At 49.8% G+C, this 21,780-nt stretch overlaps 2 protein-coding genes across 5 annotated transcripts in view; both read left to right on the top strand.

The window, feature by feature from the left end:
• Window positions 1–678: 678 nt before the first annotated feature.
• Window positions 679–8,562, top strand: Higd1a (HIG1 hypoxia inducible domain family member 1A). Of its 2 annotated transcripts, XM_050141785.1 has the most exons (5): window positions 679–829; window positions 1,031–1,151; window positions 4,958–5,076; window positions 7,526–7,660; window positions 8,408–8,562. In XM_050141785.1, the coding sequence occupies exons 3-5, from the start codon at window positions 4,980–4,982 to the stop codon at window positions 8,455–8,457; spliced, it is 282 nt and encodes a 93-aa protein (XP_049997742.1). In that variant the 5' UTR covers window positions 679–829; window positions 1,031–1,151; window positions 4,958–4,979; the 3' UTR covers window positions 8,458–8,562. The 2 variants fall into 2 exon arrangements, with proteins under 2 accessions (XP_049997742.1, XP_049997744.1); XM_050141787.1 differs by lacking the exon at window positions 1,031–1,151 and having other exon boundaries at window positions 684–829.
• An 8,663-nt stretch (window positions 8,563–17,225) lies between these two features.
• The window catches only part of Ccdc13 (coiled-coil domain containing 13), a 37,015-nt gene continuing 32,460 nt past the window's right edge, over window positions 17,226–21,780 (top strand). For 2 of the 3 annotated variants that reach the window (XM_050141703.1, XM_050141704.1), the window contains exons 1-2: window positions 17,226–17,267; window positions 21,184–21,415. In XM_050141703.1, coding sequence (XP_049997660.1) covers window positions 21,198–21,415 — 218 coding nt within the window. In that variant the 5' untranslated portion in view covers window positions 17,226–17,267; window positions 21,184–21,197. Of the gene's footprint in view, window positions 17,268–21,183; window positions 21,416–21,780 lie in introns of those variants that run through there. The other variant, XM_050141705.1, reaches the window with a different exon arrangement.

A 21,780-nucleotide genomic window follows, 5' to 3' on the forward strand; every position in this document is an offset into this window, starting at 1 on the left:
AGAAAAACTCTGAGGTATGAAAAACTCAGCAAGTTCCAAGATTCACCGGTCCTCCTCCCAGTTTAATCAGTAAACACAAAGCAGCCTCAGGCCGGGGAGGGTGCTCCGGGCAGGCAGCTGTCAGGAGCCGACGGGTTGGGCTCGCAGCTCACCGGGGCGCGGGCTCCGGTGATGGAATCTGTCTTTGGTCTGTGATGGGTGCCCCACCCGGAACGCACAGGCGTTCGCTCCTCTCCCAAGCGTTGAGTCCCCACGGGAGGTCGCCACGTCCCGCCCCGCTAACTCGGACACACGGCCCCGGGCTCGGACGAACGGACTGGACGCCGCCGCCCCGGAAGCCGACTGCCCCGGAGACTCCTCCTCCGGCCCGGGTGAGGTCACAGCTCCCCGTCCTCCACCAGCTCCAGGGAGGGTCCCCAAAGGAGACCCGACGGCGCATGCTCCCGCGCCGGACCCAGCAAGCCGGGCGAGCCTGCGCGTGCGCGGCGTCCGCAGAGCCGGGCGAGCGAGTCGTGAGAGATGGGAGGCGACCGGGGAGCCGAGCCAGCGTCCGCCCGGGCCAACCGGGCCGCCCGGGCCTCACGTCTGACACGAAGAGCGTGCGACGACGCCGGCCGAAGAGCCCCGGCGCCCCAGCCAATCAACGCCTCGCCCCGCCTGGCCACGCCCCCCGCGCCCTCACACGTAAAGTTGAGCCCGCGGGACCCGGCGAGCCGGCTGCTGGCTTCTAATTGGCTGGGGCGAGCGGTGGCCGGAGCCGGCGGAGGTGGTGTGCTCGCACTCGGTGGCGGTCAGGAGCCGGCGGGACTGCAAGGGACACCGCGTCTCTGTGAGTGAGCCGGGCCGGGAGGACGGAGGGCGGAGGGTGCTCGGGAGGGCCGGGGGCTGTAAGCTGTGGGGCGCGGGGACGGCGGGGAGCGGCGGGGGGACCCGGGTCCCTGTCGCCCGGGGATGTGGGGATCAAGGCCCGAGCTTTGGAGCGGATCGCGGCCGAGAGAACCATCTGAGACGGGGACTGGGCTGGTGCCAGCTTCGGGGATCCCAGGATCAGCGACGGGCGAGGAGGGAGCAGCGCGAACGAACCGGCCTCGGAGGCGGGCCAAGGTCACGAGCAGAGTGGGACGCGAGGGCACCTCGGCCTGGCCTTCCCGGTGCGTCACCCGGGGTTAGCGCCGACCTTAGGTGATCCTGTGTCACCTAGGAAGAAGGCTGTGGCGGAATACGAATGCCCCTGACCAGGGGACGTGGCGTTGAGATCACAGACGCTCGGCTGGATTTGCCAGCAGCCCGGGTGGTTCAACAGTGTTGCCCGATTTCCTCGCTTATTCCCGGGATGGAGAGCAGCCCCCTCCCTGAGGTTGTGATCCCCACCCAGGGGATCTGCTTCCGGAAGTACCTAGGCACCCTGCCGCTTGACAGTTTGGATGCAAATTCTGACGGGTTCTAGTGGTTCTCGGTGCCCACGGAGTGTGCTAGGGGATCCTCTTTTCGTCTTCTCTACAGCAGTGTTGCTTGAAAGGGCTCCTTAAAACATAAATCTGTGTCCTGCCCCTGGTCAGTTTGAATCAGCATCTCCAGGCTGGCGCCTTGGCAGCCATTTTACACAAGCTGACAGGTGACTGATGCAAAATCAGAATTTGAAACCATTGTTTTAGATGATAGTTCTTGGGATCAAAGGGACAGGCTGGGAAGGGTCTCTCTGTTGCATCACCTGACGCCCAGCCATTTTACCTCTTCTAGGTTGCCTTGCCTTTCGAACAGGCTGTCAGTGATCATACCTGACCTTACAGAATAATGGGTTTGAATATCTGGTTATTGGTGATGTAAAAATAAAAATAATGTTCTGCTTACCGACAGATATAGGTCAGTCTCTGGGTGAGGGAGATAATAAAAGAAAGTCTAGTGAGGGGGGAAAAGTCTCTCCAAAATTGGAATTGTTAAATAATTTAAGTCACTGAAGAAAGATTCCCTTTCACTTTAGGTATGACTTACACAGTGTTTACACTTCACAGACCATATTGGGGCTCTGTTAGGAATGGACTTTTGTATTTCCAGTTCAAATTTGCGCCTGTAACATGAGTGTTGGTTTAGCCAGAAATATATTGTCAACCGTGGGCTGCGTGGGGAGAGCCTTTCCAGAGGTGAACTCCTAGTGTGGACCAACTCACATGGCCCTCCAAACCTGGCTCTGCCACCGTGACAGGAGCATATGGAGCACCATTGGACTCATTTCCTACCCAGGGTGTGATTTGAGCATACTGACCCTGGAACTTTAAAGGCTATCCTTTCCTCTTCATTTACGTGGTGGTAGTTCATGAATACTTGGGAAATCTCCAGGTGATAAGGTAATTATCAGAATTACATATTCAAAAAACATTTTCTATGTAGACCGATTACATTAAAGTTACATCATTTTTAAGATGATATGAAGGTCTAATTTGAATTTACATTTCTGGTATGCATTGGACTTTAAGTGCTCCTATTTCATCTAATTGTGTCCTAAAATGTGCTCATGGTATTCCTGAATCCAAAAATGTCATTAGTTGTTTCTTCTTTCTTCTTTCTTTTTTTAGCCAGGGTTTTGCTGTATAGCCCAGGGAAGCTTCAAACTTGAGATCTCCTGCCTTCTTAGTCTGAGGCCGAGATTACAGCCAAGTGCCACCACACACAACTGTTGAGTTACTTCATTTTTGTGTGGCCCCTCCTGGTAGCCAAACACATATATAATTGGTGCAGATGCGTACTAATGCATTGGGGCGAATGCCTCTGTCACGTAGGTCACGTAACTACAGTCCCATCAACACGACTTCTTTGAGCTCTAGGCTTATCTTCAGCTTCCTGCCAGGTATCTGTCCAGTCATGCCTGGTGGATGCCGTTTGTAAACTTGATTTCATTATTTTGTTGTCTTCAGACGGCGTGTTGCTACATAGCTTAAGCTAGCTTTGAATTCATATCCTCTTCTGAGTGCTGAGATTATAGGGCGTGCATCACCTCTCCGGCCATCACTGGTCCCCTAAAACAAATAATAGCCACTTGGTGTGCCCCAAGTCTTAACTTCAGAGGCAGCATTCTGGAAGTGAGGTCAAGTGCCCTGCCCATGCTAGCCTGAGAGTCTGTAGGGAAATAATCGCAGGTGATGGAGGGAAAGAACCCGTGCCTGCTGGCTTTTCTGTACAGAAAAGAGCCAGTTGTCTCTCTCCCTCGTGAAAGGAGAGCCTGTTGCTCCGTGAACCCACTGGGCAGTTACCCTCATCCTCATAGGAAATGGGGGAAGATACCACTGTGGTTTGTTTCCTTATTTATGATTGGTTGGTTGGTTGGTTGACTGTGCTAGGGATCTGGCCCTTGGCTTCAAGCGTGCCAACAGGTGATCCATCACACACCGCTTCTGGAGATAACCTCACATGTTGAGTGCAGGAGGCTAAAGGGCACAGGGAGGTTTGTTTTGTTTTTGTATTTTTGAGATAGGGTCTGTTATGTAGCTCTGGCTGTCCTGGAACACGAAGAGACCCACCTGCCCCTGCCTCTTGAGTGCCGTTCAGCGTTCATATAGGTGGCTCTCAGGGGCGATCTGCAGTCCTGGATGCAGTGTGTCGTCCCTCCATAGAGCCCATTCATGCAGTTCTTGCGGTCCTAGGTGTTTATGAAACCTCTCAAATCTGTTCTAGCTAAGATAGTTTCCTGTAGTTCAATATGGATTATGTTGTTGGCAATTAAGTACATTCTGTCCATTCCTTTTTAAAAAATAATCTGCTTTTCGAACCACCGGTTATTTCAGTGCTCGCTTTTGGGTTTCTGTGTATGTTCTTCTTCGAGTCAGGATACCTTCTGTAGCCTGTTTGGAGGCTTTGATTTCTTTGAGATGAGAGCGTATCATCTCGTTGTAGCCCAGGCTGGCCTGGAACTCCAGATCCTTCCCCTTCCGACTGTTGGTGTTACAGCTGGGTGCCACCACACCTAGTCAGTATTTGTTTTATTTTTGTAAATATAGTGAGTGTCCTGAACCTTGAGCTTACTGAACCTTGTATATACAAAAGCTTAGTAAGATTTATTGCGTTAGGAAGTAATGGAGTACAAAAAGAAAAAAAAAAGACAGTTCTCTTCTGAATGTTGTGTGTAGCTAGCTCGTTTTTGTCTCTGTTGGATGGCAGTATTGTCTCTGTAGGAAGGTAGAGCTCGCTTTCAAAACAGACATTCCTGCTTTAGAGCTGGATTTTCTTTGAGGCTTTGCTACCATTTAACCCCCAGGAAGAGCAATCTGTTGCCCTTGGTCCTGAAGGGAATGAGCTGCCCGTGGAGAGTCCAGGATTGCAATGGGCAGCAATTGGTGCCAGTGGGAGGTCTGTGTACTGGGAGCCGTGTTTGCCTCCTCTGTTGAACCCGTGGGTCAGGATAACAGGCAGGCAACTTAGAATTGAAGATGGGATGGATCAGTCACCTCACCGTGATGAAATGTCCATGAACTCTGTGTGAGGGATGATTGTAGGGAGGGGGCCTTTGCCCCTGTGATGGTGGAAATGAGTTATTTTTTGTTATCTTTTGTTACATTTTGTTATTTTTGTCCTGCTCCTGTATTCACCTAACTGCTAAGCTCATCTTGGCCCTCTCTGGGAGCCACGGAAAGCAGTGTTGTAACAGGAAGATAGACTAGTAAAGAGGAAGGCTGGGGGGCACTGGGAAGGTGTGGGAAAGAAGGCCGATCAGCTGCCTGCTGGATGTCCATCAAGGAGGTGCACACACTCACAGACACACACCTGCACAAATGTTTTAAAAGAGTATTGCAGCTTTTCCCAGTGTTGTAAACAGTGTGACGGGTGATAAAGGTGCACATTCTCTACAGTGGTGAAAGTTTAAGGCTAGATCCAGGTTCACAGCAGATGCTGCGGAGACAGCGGAGTGGTTCCAGGTGGTGTGCTAGCTGCTTTTAATTGAGAACTTCGAACAATTCTCTTTCAGGAAGACTCTGGAAAAAATCACGATGTCGACCAACACGGACCTTTCCCTTTCTTCGTACGACGAAAGTCAGGGGTCTAAGTTTATTCGGAAAGCTAAAGAGACACCGTTTGTCCCCATTGGTAAGTGACTGGCACTGATGATCAGTCTGCCGTGAGCCTAAAACAATGGAACTGTGGTAAATTTGAATACTGAGTGGATCCCGAAATACCTTTTTCTTATTTTGTTAAAGTGTGATAAGGCCAGCATCCTAAGAGCTCATCCCAAAAGCTGTGGGCTCGGGTTTGTGTGATTGACTGTTGTCTCAGTGACTCCTGCTGGTCGGATCCCAGGACCACCTCTGACTCCGAGGTTTTCCAGGGCTCAAAACAAAAGTACCGTAATCGTGTTAAGGTTCCCGACACTGGAAGGGCAGAGGTGAAAGTCAACAAAGATGCCTGCCATGAAGTCCAGGGCAAACCAAGTGTACGCTACGGTGTCTCCTCCTCGAGGACACTGCATCCTTCCAGGGCTGTGTGGCGGCATGGGCAAAGCTGCCGCACGCTGGCATTTAGGTTGTTCTGAGGTCAGTCACAGGCATGCCTTGTCCATGAAGGCCTTGCAACTCATGAAACAGCAATGCAATCACCAATGGAAATTCTAAAATCAGAAAATTGAAATAATTTATTCACTTAAAGCAGATACAAATTATATTTTTTATTCAAACACTAGACACGTTCCCTTTAAATGGAATGGGTCGGGGATCCTGGAGACTGCTGTTGTTGCCTGGAGATCTGGACACTTTGCGTAGGGCAGGAAAGAAGCTGTGTGCATACTTCAGGAAGAAACCCTATCGGTCTGTGGGTGATATAATTATCTGCATAGGGAATACAAGAACATGAAATGAGAAACAGCTGGACCAGATAGAAAAAATTACTGTCCTAGTTATGTGGCCGTTGCTATGGTAAAATCCATTGCCAAGAGCATCACAAGGAAAAAAGGAAAGGTTATTTGTCTTAAACTGCCAGATGGCAGTCCATCACCGAGGGGAGTCGGGGCAGGAACCAGAAGCAGAAACTAGGAGGGATACTGCTTGCTGGCTCACTCCCAGGCTCCGGTCCAACCACCTGCTTTATCTAGCCTGGGACCACCCACAGGGGACTGGGCCTTCCCACTGTCAATCAAAATAGTATCTCACAGGCATGACCACAGGTCACTCTGATCTGGGCAGTACCTCAATTCAGACTTGCGACCCCTTCCGGGGTCACCTAAGACCATGGGAAAACACAGATATTTACTTTACAGTTCATAACTAGCAAAATTACAGTTAGGAAGTAGCAATGGAAATAATTTTATGGTTGGGGTCACCACAACATTGGGAACTGTATCAAAGGGTTGCTGCATGGAGGGGAGGTCAGAACCACCGCTCTGGAAGGAACGTTCATGATAAAGCCGAGTGGGCGGTTACTTCATTGGTCCATCATTAGACATCTGGGGGACCCCAGGAATGTCTAAGGTATCGGTAAGGACACCACTGCCTGCAGATGGTAGGTGCCCCGCCCTGAACTTCCATTTGTGGATCTCACAAATCATCTACTCTGAGGAGTATGCTGTTGTCTTTTGTTTTTTCCTTTCCAGTGCGAACACAGTTATTTCCCAGTTTCTTTCTGTTTTATCATCAAGCCCAGTCACCAGTAACCTCCGTAGTGTGCATGTGTTTGTTGCCCACTCTGTATGGATGGCTGAGATCCAGTTTTAGGTTATGCAGTCTAAGAGGGAGCCATTTTGAAATTCAGTTTTCTTTGTGGCCTAATGCATGATTGTGTTTTGTCAGAACTCCCAAACATTTGAGAAAATGTATAGTCTATTTTAAATGAACATTTTATTTCTTTATTATTGTCTGTGTAGATATGTGCCACAGTGCTCAAGTATGGGTCAGAAAACAACTTTCGGGGGTCTGTTCTCTCTTTCCACCCCACTGAGGCAGTTCTCTTGTTTTCTTTGTACTACATACTCCAGGCCAGCTGGCCCATAACCTCCTGTGTGGCCCTGTCCCCACCTCACATCTGTCCATAGGAGCGCTGCTATAACTACAGATGTCCATCGAAATATCTGACTTTAAAAAAACAAACAAACAAAAAAATACTTGGATTCCAGGGATTGTTCTTGTCTTCCTCCTTCGCGGCAGACGCTGAGACATCTCGCTGCCCTTCTGTTGGTCTTAAATCTGTCTACTTGGTCCATAAACCCACAGGTTTTCAGAAGTGGCTCAGAACCCAGCACTTGGAATATAGGGACAGGAGGCTTGGATTCATGGTCATTTTCTGTTCAGAGCAAATTCAAGGCCAGCCAGGGCTACACAGTGAGATATTATTTCGGAAAAACGAAAGACCCAAGAAGATCCTATCTAGATTTGCTGCTGTTTGCTATGAATTCTAGATTTGTGCGTGTGAAGCAAAAAAGATCGAAAGCTTTGTATGTTAATTAATGAACTGATAAAGTATTCTTACAAAAGTAGCAGAGAGTACATTGATCAATGGTGAAATCGTCCCGCTGCCATGCCGCTAACGTGAGTGTGACTTTGTTCTGCAGGAATGGCAGGCTTTGCAGCAATTGTTGCATACGGGCTGTACAAACTGAAGAACAGGGGAAATACAAAGATGTCCATCCACCTGATCCACATGCGTGTGGCTGCCCAGGGCTTTGTTGTTGGAGCCATGACTCTCGGTAGGTCCAGCAGGACTTCCGATTTGTGCCTCTCTTTGATGCTTTTCTTTACAAAGCAAAGTAAACCCTTTCCCTGACCCTGAAGCAGTCTGAAAATGCCTGCTACTCGTTTTCCCATAGCGGAATAATTGGAGCAGCGGTACAGTTTTACCTGCTGAGGTAAACCCTTGTTACTTCATCGCTGTCTGAATACAGGTTGGCAGTGACAGTGTCCTGAGGAGAATGTGATTGCTGTTGTGAGTTTTGGAAAGTAGAAAAGATTCTAAGACGTATGGGCTTTTACTGGAATCGTGACTTACTGACTTATCTGCTACTATGTGGTGGCTGTTTTAAAATCGCCAGGCAAGCCGGTCAGTGGTGGCGCACGCCTTTAATCCCAGCACTCAGGGAGGCAGAGGCAGGCGGATCTCTGTGAGTTTGAGGCCAGCCTGGTCTACAGTGTGAGTTCCAAGACAGCCAGAGCTACACAGAGAAACCTTGTATCTAAAAACCAAAAAAGGCAAAACAAACAGAATGCCAGGCAAACATTGTCTGTTGATCAGAGCCCTGGAACACAGTAAGCTGCTCACACTGGCCCTACCCAGCCTAGGAAGTTACAGAGTTTTAGGGTTAAATGCAAGGAGGCCGGAGTGTGTGCCTCTGGTGTCCACCTCTTGACGGGCTGTCACATGTCGCTGTCCTGTGGACTGTTGTGTGTCTTCTCAATGCTGAAGGAGATGTATTGATGCTTCTCTTCCTTTTCTGCAGGCATGGGCTATTCCATGTATAAGGAATTCTGGGCCAAGCCTAAGCCGTAGAAGACGAGCTGCCGCCTTGGACTGGGAAGTGCTTGCTTTACTTAGATGTCTCATATTGAGGTTATATGTTTGTGTCACAATAAATAACGTGGGTTTAGACAATGATACAGTATTGAATTTTGGCTTACTTCCTGGCCAGCCCAGTGTACCTGTGGCCAGATTGTCAGTGACCTCACCAACTAGATCACTTGGGGGAGTCAGTTAACACAACAGAAACCTGTCGCCTGAATGCAGTTGGTAACAGTGTTCTCTTAGGGGGACAGCGGATAGTCAGATACACAGTGTGCCTCAGAGCAGGCCTTGCTTTGGACGATGTCAGGAGGAAGCATGTCTGCCCCAGTTCATTCAACCTTTTTGTCTGCCTGTGGGCTGGCTTTAGAGCTTAGGGTTTTAAGGTTTGTTGGCGTCTGAAAACACTTTCCAAAGAGTGCATGAAAAATAACTAAAATTATAGAGCCCCCTACAACTGAGTGAGGGTCGGGAGGGGTGTGTGTGTGTGTGTGTGTGTGTGTGTGTGTGTGTATACAGAGAAGCGGTGTTTACTAGAATCATACTTACAAACACAGTTAATTGGGGTTCCACTTTAGCTGTGTGTGTGTGTGTGTGTGTGTGTGTGTGTGTGTGTGTGTGTACAGAGAAGCGGTGTTTATTAGAATCATACTTACAAACACAGTTAATTGGGGGTTCCACTTTAGCTCTTTTATACTTGCAAAGTTATATTTTTGCCGCTCTGTAATAGAATAGTGCTTAAGTGTCATATTGAAACAGGTATTTTTGTTTCTTTTTTGTGGCGCTGGGCATTAAATGCAGCCCTCACTTGGGCTGGGCAATTGCTGGTACCAGTGAGCTGCATCCCAGTAGAAATAGGGACTGAAAGTGATAATACTTACACAAATGATACAGGAAACACACAGCTTCCTGTGGACAGTGTCCTGCTTTCCTGTAAGAATCATACATATTAAAGTACTGAAAGTGAGAAGAGAGTGGTGGGTGGGTGGTTTTCCAGACACCACACACAGATGGAACATACAGAATGCTTAGTGCACTGTAACCCCGTCCAGCCTGAACCTTCATTCCACAGCGACAGCGTGTATTGTTATTAAAAGAAGTGAACACACCAGGAGTCTTGTATTTATTTCATCATAGAGAAAAGTGACTCTTCCCTTGGAGCAGCACAGAAATCAGAAGACGGAATCTTTGTACGTGTGGTGGGAGACAGTTATAACTAACGCCATCCTCATCTTCAGCTCGGAGCATTGTTTGGCATCTGTTGGGCACCTACTGCATGCCCCACACTGCCCTGAGAAATGTTTCTTTTAGCTGTGCATAGATGTGGATATGTACGCGGGTGTGTGCATATGACTGCAGGTACCCTCCAGGCTGGAGGCCCTGAGTATCCCTGGGCCCAGAATTACAGGCAGATGTGCTGGGAACTGAATTGGGGTTCTCTGCAAGTGCAGGTCTTGGTCTAAGCATTGAGCCATCTCCAGCCTGCTCCCTTTTCTCACATTTGTGTGTGTGTGTGTGTGCATGTGTGCAGCAGTCACAGGACAATCCGAGGAATCAGTTCTCTCCTGCGTGTGGACAGGTTCACAGTTTTGGTAGCGAGCACCTTTACCTGCTGAGCCCTCTTGCTGGCCCCTTAAGAACTTAAACATGCAGTTGTTAAATTCAGACAGGCCTGGGAGGCGGGCAGTTAGCAGCCTGCTTTCCTCCTGTTGTGTTGCCTGTAGGACTGACCATGGAGCTCGCTTTATATTGTTGTAGTTTAGAGTAGATGGGATGCCCTTTAGAAGAGTCCAGGGAAGGTTAATAGCACCACAGATGCCGACAAACGTAAGAACCTGCCATGTGGCCTCAGGTCGAGTGGCAGCAGTGACCGTATTTGATAGGACAGGCTGCACCTGATCAGTCCTGATCAGGGCCTGTATGATTGACGTGAGAGCAGGGACTAGCCACGTCTCCGTGGTCCTGTTCAGCTGTGGCTAGAACACGCCTGAGAAAGTTCTCTGTCTTGGCTTCCTGCTTTAGCGGTGTTCTGCATTGTGAGAATTTGTTATTGAGTAACACCTGGACTCATTCTGCCACTCTGAGCCAAGTAGTTGTGTCTTCCTCATCCAAAGTGCGGACACAGTCTAGAATTAGAGAAAATAGGAAGTCACAGGGGCTTAGCCTAGCACGTCATGCTTTAGCGACTCGGTAAGTGGCTGCTGTTACTGTGATTGTAGTGAGTGTAGGGTTTAAAGATCACAGCAGAACATGGCTGCCAGTAGAGGAAGCAGCTGGAGCGTCTGGCTGGCCGGAGCCTGGGGCTGGGACTGGAAGTCTCCGCAGAGAAGCAGCATTCTACTTTGGTTCTCCGTAGGGAGAGCTCTCCTGTTGTTGGGTTTTAGTGGAGTGTGGTGTGATTGTTTCAAGCCTTTCTTCCCAGTTACCTATCTGAGCACAATGGTCTTTTTCACCCAAGGAGCTTGGCTCAGTTAATGCTTGCTGAATTCATCAGAGTAAATCTTGGGGGTTTTGCATTTGTCGAGGTTCAGTAGGTCCTCTGTCCGTGATTTTCCATGTCCAAGGATTCCTCCAACCACAGATGTGAAAATCGTGTGTGTGTCAGTACTGAGCGTTTGTGGCTTTCCTTTTCCTGTGGGGTTTTTACAGGTGTGGTGTAACATCGGTTACACAGCATTTTATTGCATTAGACTGTGCGGAACGTGGAGAAACTTGAAGAACAGGGAGGATGTGCACAGCTCATGAACAAACACCCCCCCCACCCCCCGCCGCCACTGTTTTGTTTAAGAGACCTGAGCTCTTGTCTGCAGGTTTGGCTGCTCACTGGGGGGTTCTGGAACCCCCCTGCCACTGCTGGGTATGCCGAGTCTGAGCAACAGCGACATCTGGTGGCGAGAATTGGACCTGACCACAGTGGTCGTGGAAACCACGTCTGTAGATGAGTCCCTGGGTTTCACAGTTACGGTTCTGTCCCTAGGAAAATCTGCAGCCCACTCCTTCATGGCTGCAAGGCCAAATCAAAGCCAAAGGATCATGAAGTTAAAGGTGCCGTGTACCAAGCAGTAGAATTGAGGGAACGATGTTCTCCGATCTAACAGCCCTTTGGGTTTGGGAGAAAAGAGCGAGCCCAGGCCATAAGATAGAGTACCACGTGACCAGTGAACCTGAGTTAAATTTAGGAAGAACCAGCACTGCGCATGTGCCTGAGTCTCGGGCTTAAGGAGGCTGCTTAGCTTTCCCCTCAGCCGCCTGCAAGGGGCAGAGACGAAAGGGGGAAGCTATCTGTAAGTGGGTCAAGCTGAAGCCTTTGTCAGTCTCTAGTATTCTGGACTGTTTCCAGCGTAACTGGGTGACTAAAAGTTCATCCTCAGCAGAGGCTGCTGTCTGCCTTGCCGGTGGCCCTCCTCAGGTTTGCGTTTCGGTCCGCTAAACCTCCACTTTCCACCATCTCCCCGGCTCTGAGCCTTCCTCCTATTCTCCAGTGGGCCAGTCAGCTTGTCCCACATCTGCCCCCTTTGTGCTAGTGAAGATTTGTCTCAGCCTCTCTAAGGAGGAAGAGATCCGCATACAAACTGTGATCACTGTGGGAATATCAGTCAGATGCTAGGAAGTGTAGAAGGCGCCAGGCCCAGGCAGCAGGACAGACTGCTGATTTCCGAGATCAGGTGGCCTCCCTGTGTGGCTGGGATATGGCTCAATGATGAAGTATTTGAGGCCCTCGGTTCAGTGTCCAGCACAAAAGAGAGAGGAAGGGAAGAAAGCTAAATAAAAACATTAATCAACAACAGAAGTCTATGACAGCTGAGAACACAATGGAGAAATTTGGGAAGAAAATCACAGTGTCGTCCCAGTTCAGTCCACTGTGCTAACGGCCTGGTGCAGGACCAATCGATCTCACCCATCTGGGAGGTCACCCGGAACCAGAGGTCCCTAGGGGTTGTCAGGACACTTGAGTTTTCTGACAGAGTCAACCTATGATGGCTGACGTCTCCATAGACATGAGCTCCGCTGGTAGACTCAGACTTGCCTGGAAATGATGAACCACTGATGACCAGGGTCTAGAGGAAGCTGAGGCCAGCAAAACCCCGGTCCATCACAGGTTGACGAGACAGATTTTCATCAAAACAAGGCTTGAGTCTGAAGAAACTGAACTTTTCATCCTTTGGGGCTCCTGAGTAAGAAACTGAATAATCAGGAAGGCTTTAAACCTTTGCTGGAAAATGCTGTTTGTCTCTGTCTGCTCTGGATCTGTGCTCACAACACTGTTTGGTGGCTCTTGGGGCCGCATTAGGGGCTGCACCTGGGAAAAGAGCTCTGGATATGGGTCCCAGCACCCAGACACAGGCTTTTGCTCAGTGTCCTGTTTACATGGTGCTACTCAGACTCCGGGGGTACTCGGCGCAGAGCACCCAGACCCTGGGGGTACTCGGCATGGAGTACCCAGACCCTGGACCCCCAAAGCTGAGGTGGAGCTGAATGCCTTGATTTTAAGTTGCAGTAAAACTCCTGTTACGAATCAGGACAGCTGGGTATGCGGTAGTGTAGACAGTGGGTACGTCACACATTACAAAGCTCTTCCTCGGCCGGTTTGAGTCTCGGAGCTGTGGTAATACTGCTGTTTACGAAGAAGGAGGAAACTGGAGCAGTGGCTTGGTGGTTAAGAGCGATGGCTGCTCTTCCAGAGGACCCGGGTTCAATTCCCAGCACCTATACGGCAGCTCACAACCATCTGTGATTCCGTTCCAAGGGATCCAAGGACCTCTTCTGCCTTCTCGGCATCAGGCAAACACTTGTCACATAAAATAACTTAATTTGAAAAATAAAATGAAGTTTGTGACTTGGCTCGTGTTGCCTTTCTGCTCAGTTTAGCTTCTCATTGAGCAGAAGACTTCATGCTTGTTATTTGTAGGCGGAAAATGATCTCAGCGAGGGAAGCCTACTTGATGACCCTCGTGTCTTCAGGAAGATACATGGGCTGGGTTGACAGCTCTCTGGGTAAAGTGCTTGCCTTGCAAACCTGAGGACCTCAGTTTGATTCCATGACCCGTGTATAAAAGGCAAGTGTGGTGGTGCTTAGGCTCGTAACCCCGGGGCTGGGGAGACCCAGGCAGGCAGCCCAGCCAAACCAGTGATCCTGGGGCCGGTGAGGCCCTATGTCCTCCGTGCTTTTCTGTTGCCATGGAAATGCTCTGACACAAGCCAGTTAGGAGCAAGAGCTGACCTGAGCCCACACTCCAGCTTCTGTCCGTCACCTCAGGGAAGCCAAGAGCAGAAGGAAGGCAATGCAGACAACGCTTTCTTCCCTAGTGTCCAGCTCATGTTGCCCTTATATGATTCAAACCCTAGGCCAGGAGCCGCCCCCAGGCCACCCTGTCTAGACAGTCACTGAACTCTCCCCAGGTGAGACTCGATTGTGACAACTGAGAAAATGACCGGCACATCCTGTCTCAGAAACTGGATGAATGGCTTTGGGGAACAACCCCAAGGCTGGCATCTGGTCTCCACAAGCACACAAACAGTCAGCTTTAAAAACAAAGTTGGCTATGGCATTGTCTCTCCCAGAAACATCAGATGCTACAGCCATGAAGTCTCACCAACATGGCTACCTAAGCATGAGCACAATGATTTCAGCAGACATGCAAACATGGAGAGGGAGAAGTTCACAAGGCCTCAACCCTGGACAAAGAACTCCAGGCAACTAAGGAATGCTGAGGCCAGGAGAACCAGTCCTCCTCAGAGAAGAGCGCATCAACTGTTTAGCTGGTATCACGTGGTCAGTCCTGAAAACATACATAGAAGTAGTTATGCAGACTGAACAGGTGATATCATATACATACAGACACCATACGCACACCACGCACACAACACACACACACACACATACACAGTGTGTGTTGCTGGGGGTGGAACCAGGACCACACACACACACACAGTGTAGTGCTGGGGGTGGAACCAGGACCTCACACACAAGCACACACATACATGCGCGCACACATACACTGTGTGTGTTGCTGGGGGTGGAACCAGGACCACACACACACACACACACAGTGTAGTGCTGGGGGTGGAACCATGGCCTCATTATTTTTAAAACTCTTCTAAAAATGCAAAAAAATATTAAAAAGCACCACAATTCTTCTATACTCACTGTAGGTGTTTCGTGTATGGGTTTTCTTAGTTTGGCTGTGTTCACATGCTTGATTGGCACATGTGTGCATGGGAAAGACACGGGCTGTCCTCAGGGTTTGTCCTTAGCTCTCCACCTTTGGTTTTGAGATATGATGTCTCAGTGAACTTGAAGCTCAGGGATTTGGCTGGGCCAGATAGGGACACGGATATTGTCATCTGTGGTGGTGTAACCCATAATCACTTCTAATGTTCCTTTTTTAATTTAACAAAATTAAATTCAATGCCATTTGAAAAAAGGAAGAGTGTTGTAGAATAGTATTGTAGGTGTGTTGCTTTTGTTTAGGCTGCATTTGTTTAACTCCGTGACGCTGTGATTCTTTGCCTGTCTAAAACACCTGATAGTCTAATAAAGAGCTTGAAACAGGAGCAAGGAGAGGCGGGGATGGCAGGCAGAGAGGATAAATAGGAGAACCGAGGAAAAGAAGGAGCAAGAGAGCAAGGAGAGGAGAATACTAGGGCTCAGCCACCCAGCGCCTCAGCCACCCAGCGCCTCAGCCACCCAGCGACGCAGCCACCCAGCGCCTCAGCCACCCAGCGATGCAGCCACCCAGCGACGCAGCCACCCAGCCAGCCACAGAATAAGAAGATAGTACAACATGCAGAAGTAAAAAGAGGAAAAGCCCAGAGGCAAAAGGTAGTTGCGGTAACTTAAGAAAAGCTGGCTGCGACCTGGGCCGGAGCGGGCCTGGGACAGCAAACTCCACAGGAGCAGAGCAAACCCGGGGAGCACTGAGTGACCTCCAGGAACATGGAGTGACCATCGGGGTAACTAGAACCATGGCACTGACTGTAATATAAGGAACCATCTGAGCCTTGGATCCACTGACACCTAGAAGATCAATCACCAGAGTCACAGACAGCCTGAACCACACCAATCAGAGGAAAAGATGAGTAGACAAGGTCAGAACACACGCAACACCACAGAGAGCAACACGACACCAGTAAACTCTAGAGATCCTACAACAGCAAGACCTGAACAACCAAGTACAGATGAAGCAAAAGAAAATGACCTAAAAAATAACTTCAGGAAAATGTTTGAGACTCTTAAAGAGGAAATCAGAAATTCCCTCAAAGAAATGGAGGAAAAGACAAACAAAAAATTGGAAGACATCAGCAAATCTTAAAGAAAACCAAGAAAAAGAAATAAAACATATGAAAGAAACTATTCAAGTCTTGAAAACTGAAATAGACACAATAAAGAAAACACAAGTCAAGGGAATTATTGAAACAGAAATCATGAGAAAGCGATCAGGAACCACAAACACAAGCATAGATAGCAGAATACAGAGACAGAAGAGAGAATCTCAAGCGCTGAAGATACAATAGAGGAAATAGATTCAGCAGTCAAAGAAAACATTAAATCTAACAAAAGCTGGATATAAAAAATATCCAGGAAAAGATCAAACCTAAGAATAATAGGTATAGAAGAAGTTCAACTCAAAAGCATAGAAAATATACTTAATAAAATCATAGAAGAAAACTTCCCCAAACTAAAGAAGATATGCCTATAAAGATACAAGAAGCCTACAGAACACCAAATAGACTGGATCAAAAAAAAAAAAAACCTCCCCTCACCACATAATAATCAAAACACTAAACATAAACATACAGAATAAAGAAAGAATATTAAGAGCTGCAAAGGAAAAAGGCCAAGTAACATATAAAGGCAAACCTATCAGAATTACACCTGACTTCTCAGTGGAGACAATGAAAGCCAGAAGGTCATGGTCAAGAGTTATGCAGACATTAAGAGACCATGGATGCAAGAACTGTCAATCACCATAGAAGAACAAAACAAGATAATCCATGACAAAACCAGATTTAACCAATATCTAGCCATAAACCCACCCCTACACAAAATACTAGAAGGAAAACTCCAACCAAAGGAACTTGGCTACATCAACCAAAACACAGACAATTGATGATCTCACAGCAGCAAATCAAGACGAAGGGAAGAACACACAAAATAACATGACCAACAACAAAAACTAAATTAACAGGAGACAGCAATCATTGGTCCTTAATATCCCTTAATATAAATGGACTCAGCTCACCCATAAAAGGACACAGGCTAACACAGATTTGACACAGAAACAGAACCCATCCTTCTGCTGCATACAAGAAACACACCTCAACCTCAAAGACATTGCTTAGAATAAAGGGTTGGGAAAAAATTCCAATCAAATGGACCTAAGAAACAAGCTGGTGTAGCTATCCTAATATCTAACAAAACAGACTTCAAACTAAATGGGGGCGAGAGGATCCAGAGTTCAGTGTCATCCTTGTCTACAGAGCGAGTTCGAGGCCAGCCTGGGGTGCATAAGACCTTGCCTTTAAAAATAAAAAATAAATCCGTAAATAAAATACATTCCGGAGAGCGAAGGCTTCAAGGGCTCGTAGCCCTCTTCCATCCAGCTAGTGGGTGCAGTTTGGGAGGTCTCCTCGGGCCCGCAGTCCCATCCACTCGGTACTTTCAGGGCTCTCCCGGCCCCCGTAGACACGGGCGCCCTGATTGGTTTCCCTGGTGACTGTTGCCCGGGCAGCGCGTGCCGGCATCTGGAAGGGCGGAGGAAGCGCTGGCTGCCCTGAAGATAGACCGCGAAGCGAGCCGCGGTAAGTGTGAGGGGGCTGAAGAGGACAGGAGCTCTGACGGGGATCGAATCGGGGTCCGAGAGCGGAGACCGAACCGGGGCCGAGAGCGGGGACCGAACCGGGGGCCGAGAGCGGGAACCGAACCAGGATCTGAGAGCGGGGACCGAGAGCGGGGACCGAGAGCGGGGACCGAGAGCGGGGACCGAGAGCGGGGTCCGAATCGGGGGCCGAGAGCGGGAACCGGGAACCGACAGCGGGGGCCGAGACTGGGGACCAAGAGCGGGGACCGTACCGGGGGGCCGAGCTAAGATCTGGATGGCGTGGCCGCTGCCGGTGGCCCAGTCCTCTTCCTGGGCCTCCCTGGGCTGACTGGTGTTTTTCGCGTGGGAAGGGCTAGCGAGGAAGAGCCCAGGCCACGGTCCAAGTGGGTCAGACTAGAAGCAGGTCGTCCGCAGCCACCCCTCAGCGCGTGGCCTCAGGCCCCTGCCCACTGCTGCCCTGGCGTAGACGTTGCTGCCCTGCATGGACTCCCATTCCGGAGGCCTGGGGCTATTACTGGGGGTTTAAAAAGTTGTGGGTGGAGGACAGTGAGGGGCGGGCTGGTGGGAAGTGCTCAGAGTCCCTCAGCAATGCTCCGCAGTTCCTGGAGCTCTGCTCCGGGGACTGAAAACGTGGTCTTCTGAGCAGAGCTGTACGCTGTAGCCCAGGCTGGCCTAAAACTGACTAGAAAACCCCTGTTGGCCCCAAATTGACAGTCATACCAGGCCTGAAGCCAGACAGGACTGCATAACCAAGATCTTATCTTGAAAAGGAAAACAGTTTGTAAGGAATTATAGTTTTCTGTGGTCATCTAAGTATTTGTTACTATTACTTGGGGTTACCTTATTGGTTACAAAGTATAATTATCTGTAAAAAGCCGAATTCTTTCACTTCTAGAAATATTAGTTTAGCACCTACTGTGTCCCAAACACTGTTAGGTCCTGTAGCATGGCCTTGAACATAGTGTGCTGTGCTAGGCGTGGCGGCACATACCTGTAGTTAGCATATGAGAGGTCAAGGCAGGCGGATTGTCATGAGTTTGAGGCAAGCCTAATCTACACAGCAAGCACCAGCAGGAGGCCAGCGATTGCCGCCGCTCAGCTGCTCAAACAACGGAAAAGAGAAAAAGCAAGTGTCCTCTGGTAGTTTACATGCTCGTGGGTAAAATGTGTCAGGAGCAAAGGGCAAGCAGCCTGGGGGCGGGGCGGGGCGGGCTTAGAAAGTAGAAGCAGGGATGGTCATCCATACTTGTTAACAACTTGACTAACTTTAGAGCCATCTGGGAAACAGGCCTCTGAGTGTGTCTGGGAGGGCGTTTCCAGAGAGGTTTAGCCAGGAAGGGAAGACCCAGCATCCCATGGAGGCTGGGACTGAATAAAGCAAGGAAGTTGAGGAGGGGGTGAAGTAACTGCTCTGCCTCTCTGCTTCCTGAGAGTGGACTCCCTGTGACCGTCCACTTCCGCCGCCGTCCTTCCCTGCCACGCGGACAGTGTCCTCTAAGACCGCGAGCCAAGCCAAACCCTTCCATTGCCTTTGTCACAGATTTGACCACAGTAAGGAGGATAATTAATGCACAGTTGGGGAAGGGGTGCAGCCTCTATCAGGGCGGTCATTAGGGAATCCATCCCAGAAGAGAGGTCCCCTGAATTCAGAGATGCCCAGAAAGGAGCCAGAGAACAAACAAGGAAAAAAGAGTGTAGAAGGGACAGTGAAAGTGTGAGGCTGTGAGCCTGGGGCACCCCTAGTGATCGCGTGGGAACAGTAAGTGTGCGAGGCTGTGAGCCCGGGGCACCCCTAGTGATCGCGTGGGAACAGTAAGTGTGCGAGGCTGTGAGCCCGGGGCACCCCTAGTGATAGCGTGGGAACAGTAAGTGTGCGAGGCTGTGAGCCCGGGGCACCCCTAGTGATAGCGTGGGAACAGTAAGTGTGCGAGGCTGTGAGCCCGGGGCACCCCTAGTGATGAAGCAGACAATGTTCCTCTGGACAGTGTCAGGACCCTGGCTAATGTGTAAGAATAGACTAGGAGCCAGGCGGTGGTGGCGCACGCCTTTAATCCCAGCACTCAGGAGGCAGAGGCAGGTGGATCTCTGTGAGTTCAAGGCCAGCCTGGTCTACCGAGCTAGTTCCAAGACAGAGTCAAAGGTACAGAGAAACCCTGTCTCAAAAAAACAAAAGCAAAAAACAAAACAAAAGATCCATTCTGGCTCACAAAGCTGGAGGTACAAGGTTGAGACCCACATATGGTGAGGGGCTCGGTTGCCAGAATCTGGGGTGGTTCAAGACATCGCATGGTGAAAGACAGAGTATGTTTGCACACACACATGCATGTATGAATATGTGTGCATGTGTGTATCTGTGTCTGCATATACATGTGTGCATGCATAGCAGTTTCTTAGAAGCGTAAACTAGATTTCACCACAGAATTTACAACCAGCATTTCACTTCAAGTGTTTACCAAGAGAAACAAAAGCCTGCTCACACGGTCACACGCTCACACGGTCACATGCTCACACGGTCACATGCTCACACGGTCACACGGTCACCATCTCAGCACGGATGTGTATAGCAGTTTGATTCGGGATAAACGGATACTATTTAGATATCCAGGTGTCAGAACTATAAGCCGGTGTGTCTTCTAGACATCAGCATACTACACAGAAGTGAAAAGGAGCGGCCTGATACGTACAGCAGTGAGGTGGACATCCCAAAGGGGGCACTGGACAAAGGGAAAAGAAAACCTAACCACTGTGTAACTCTACCCATGGGAAATTCTGCAAATGACAAAACCGAGGTAGCATGGGGTTGGGACTGGCAGGGGACACCCCGAGCCTTTGGTGGAGATGCCGTCTGTGATAGTGGTGGCCTAGCTGAGAGGTCACGTCTGTCAAAAGTAGAACGGTGGCTATGGGGTGGGGGGTGGAGTTGATGGGCCAGAGAGGCTGTGCAGGGCTTGATGTGTGGGCCAGGACACGACTGTGGTAGGGTAGGGACAAAGGGGAAGCTAGAGATGCCCTGGGCCCCTGCAGTATTAACTGGCAGCAGGCCAGCTAAGCAGGAGAGACCAGGTGAGTTATTTAGCACCCACAGGCCAGCAGGTGCTGCTGAGCATCCAGGGCAGACGGAAGTGGGGAGGACAGACGTTCGGGGAGAGGTAGATGGTCCCAGAAGACAGGAACTGTCTCCTCGATTCTGTTTGGAATTGGGAGGGGGCTGGAACATTCAAGGGCTTGTGACAAACTCCTTTGATACATGATACTGAACTTTCAGAGAGGGGCAGGGAAAGTGGGGGCTTTGTTGCTGGCTTGTGTGCTAAGGTAAAGAAGGTTTTTGTGCCAGCATAAACCTTTCCCTCTCCCGTGGGAAGAAAGAACAGACATGGGGCATGGGTGCATGTCAGACAGACATAACTCCACGGGCCTTTTCCTGCTTAGCACATTGGGGCTTGTCTTCTGAACCCCAGCCGTGGGTCACCTCAGATGCAGAAAGATTTCATGATGTATGTACATGTATGTAAGTTATACCTCAAATAAATTATTGACACAGCCCCATGTAGCCCGGACTGGCCTTGAACTCCTGATTGTCCTGCTGGCATCCTATGTCTGGGATTGTAGATATGTGCAGTCCACCCAGCTCTGTCCCCCACTGTGAAGGAAGAAATGATGGCTGGGGCCCCTTTTCCAGAGATTGGGATCTAGCTGGTCTGGGTTTGGGCCCAGATGTCTTCAGTTTCAGCGGCTCCTGTGAGACGCTAACGCTAACTGAAAGTTGAACGCTGCTGGCAGAAGGACCAGGCAGATGTGTCGCCTGCTGCCACTCCAGTCAGGAGGCGGGGCTCAGCCTCAGCGTTAGGAGATCCGAGGTGAGGGGGTGTGAGCTCAGGGGAGAACCTGGGTCTCTGTTCTCAGGGCAGGATGGAGGCCGAGGAAAGCTCCGCAGACACTCTGCGACTCCAGTTCAAGGCCATGCAGGAGCTGCAGCACAGAAGGCTACAGAAACAGATGGAGAAAAAGAAGGAGAAAGAGCTGAGCTATAAAAGCAGAGCTGAGGAGGAGGAGCTTACGGAGATCCCAGACAACCTAAGCCTCCTCAACACGGAGGAGCAGAACCTGAAAAACATCTTCGAGAAGAGGTAATGACCTCAGCAGCACGCAGGCAGGTGGAGAGGGTAGGGGCGGTGGAGAGAGAGGGGCGGTGGAGAGGGTGGGGTTGTAGAGAGGGAGGGGTTGTGGAGAGGGAGGTAGTGGTGGAGAGGGTAGGGGTGGTGGAGAGGGAGAGAGTGAAGCTGTCCCAGATATAGACTACTGGTCCAACTGGGCGAGTGTTCCTGAGCTCAGAGTTGTTGTCTCAGCTCAGACGGCGGAGGCCTGTGTAGTAACGCTTTCTGGATAGCAGCTGCGGGCGGTGTATGGAAGGCCAGAAGGAAGGACCGTAAGCGCCTCAGGGCGTGTTTTGTCTGGGTTTTCCTTCACAGTCACTTTGCTAAAACCTGCATTT

This window comes from Alexandromys fortis, unplaced genomic scaffold, assembly GCF_014885135.2.
Source record: "Alexandromys fortis isolate MF-2015 unplaced genomic scaffold, M_Fortis_MF-2015_v1.1 scaffold_44, whole genome shotgun sequence".
Lineage (NCBI taxonomy): Eukaryota > Metazoa > Chordata > Mammalia > Rodentia > Cricetidae > Alexandromys > Alexandromys fortis.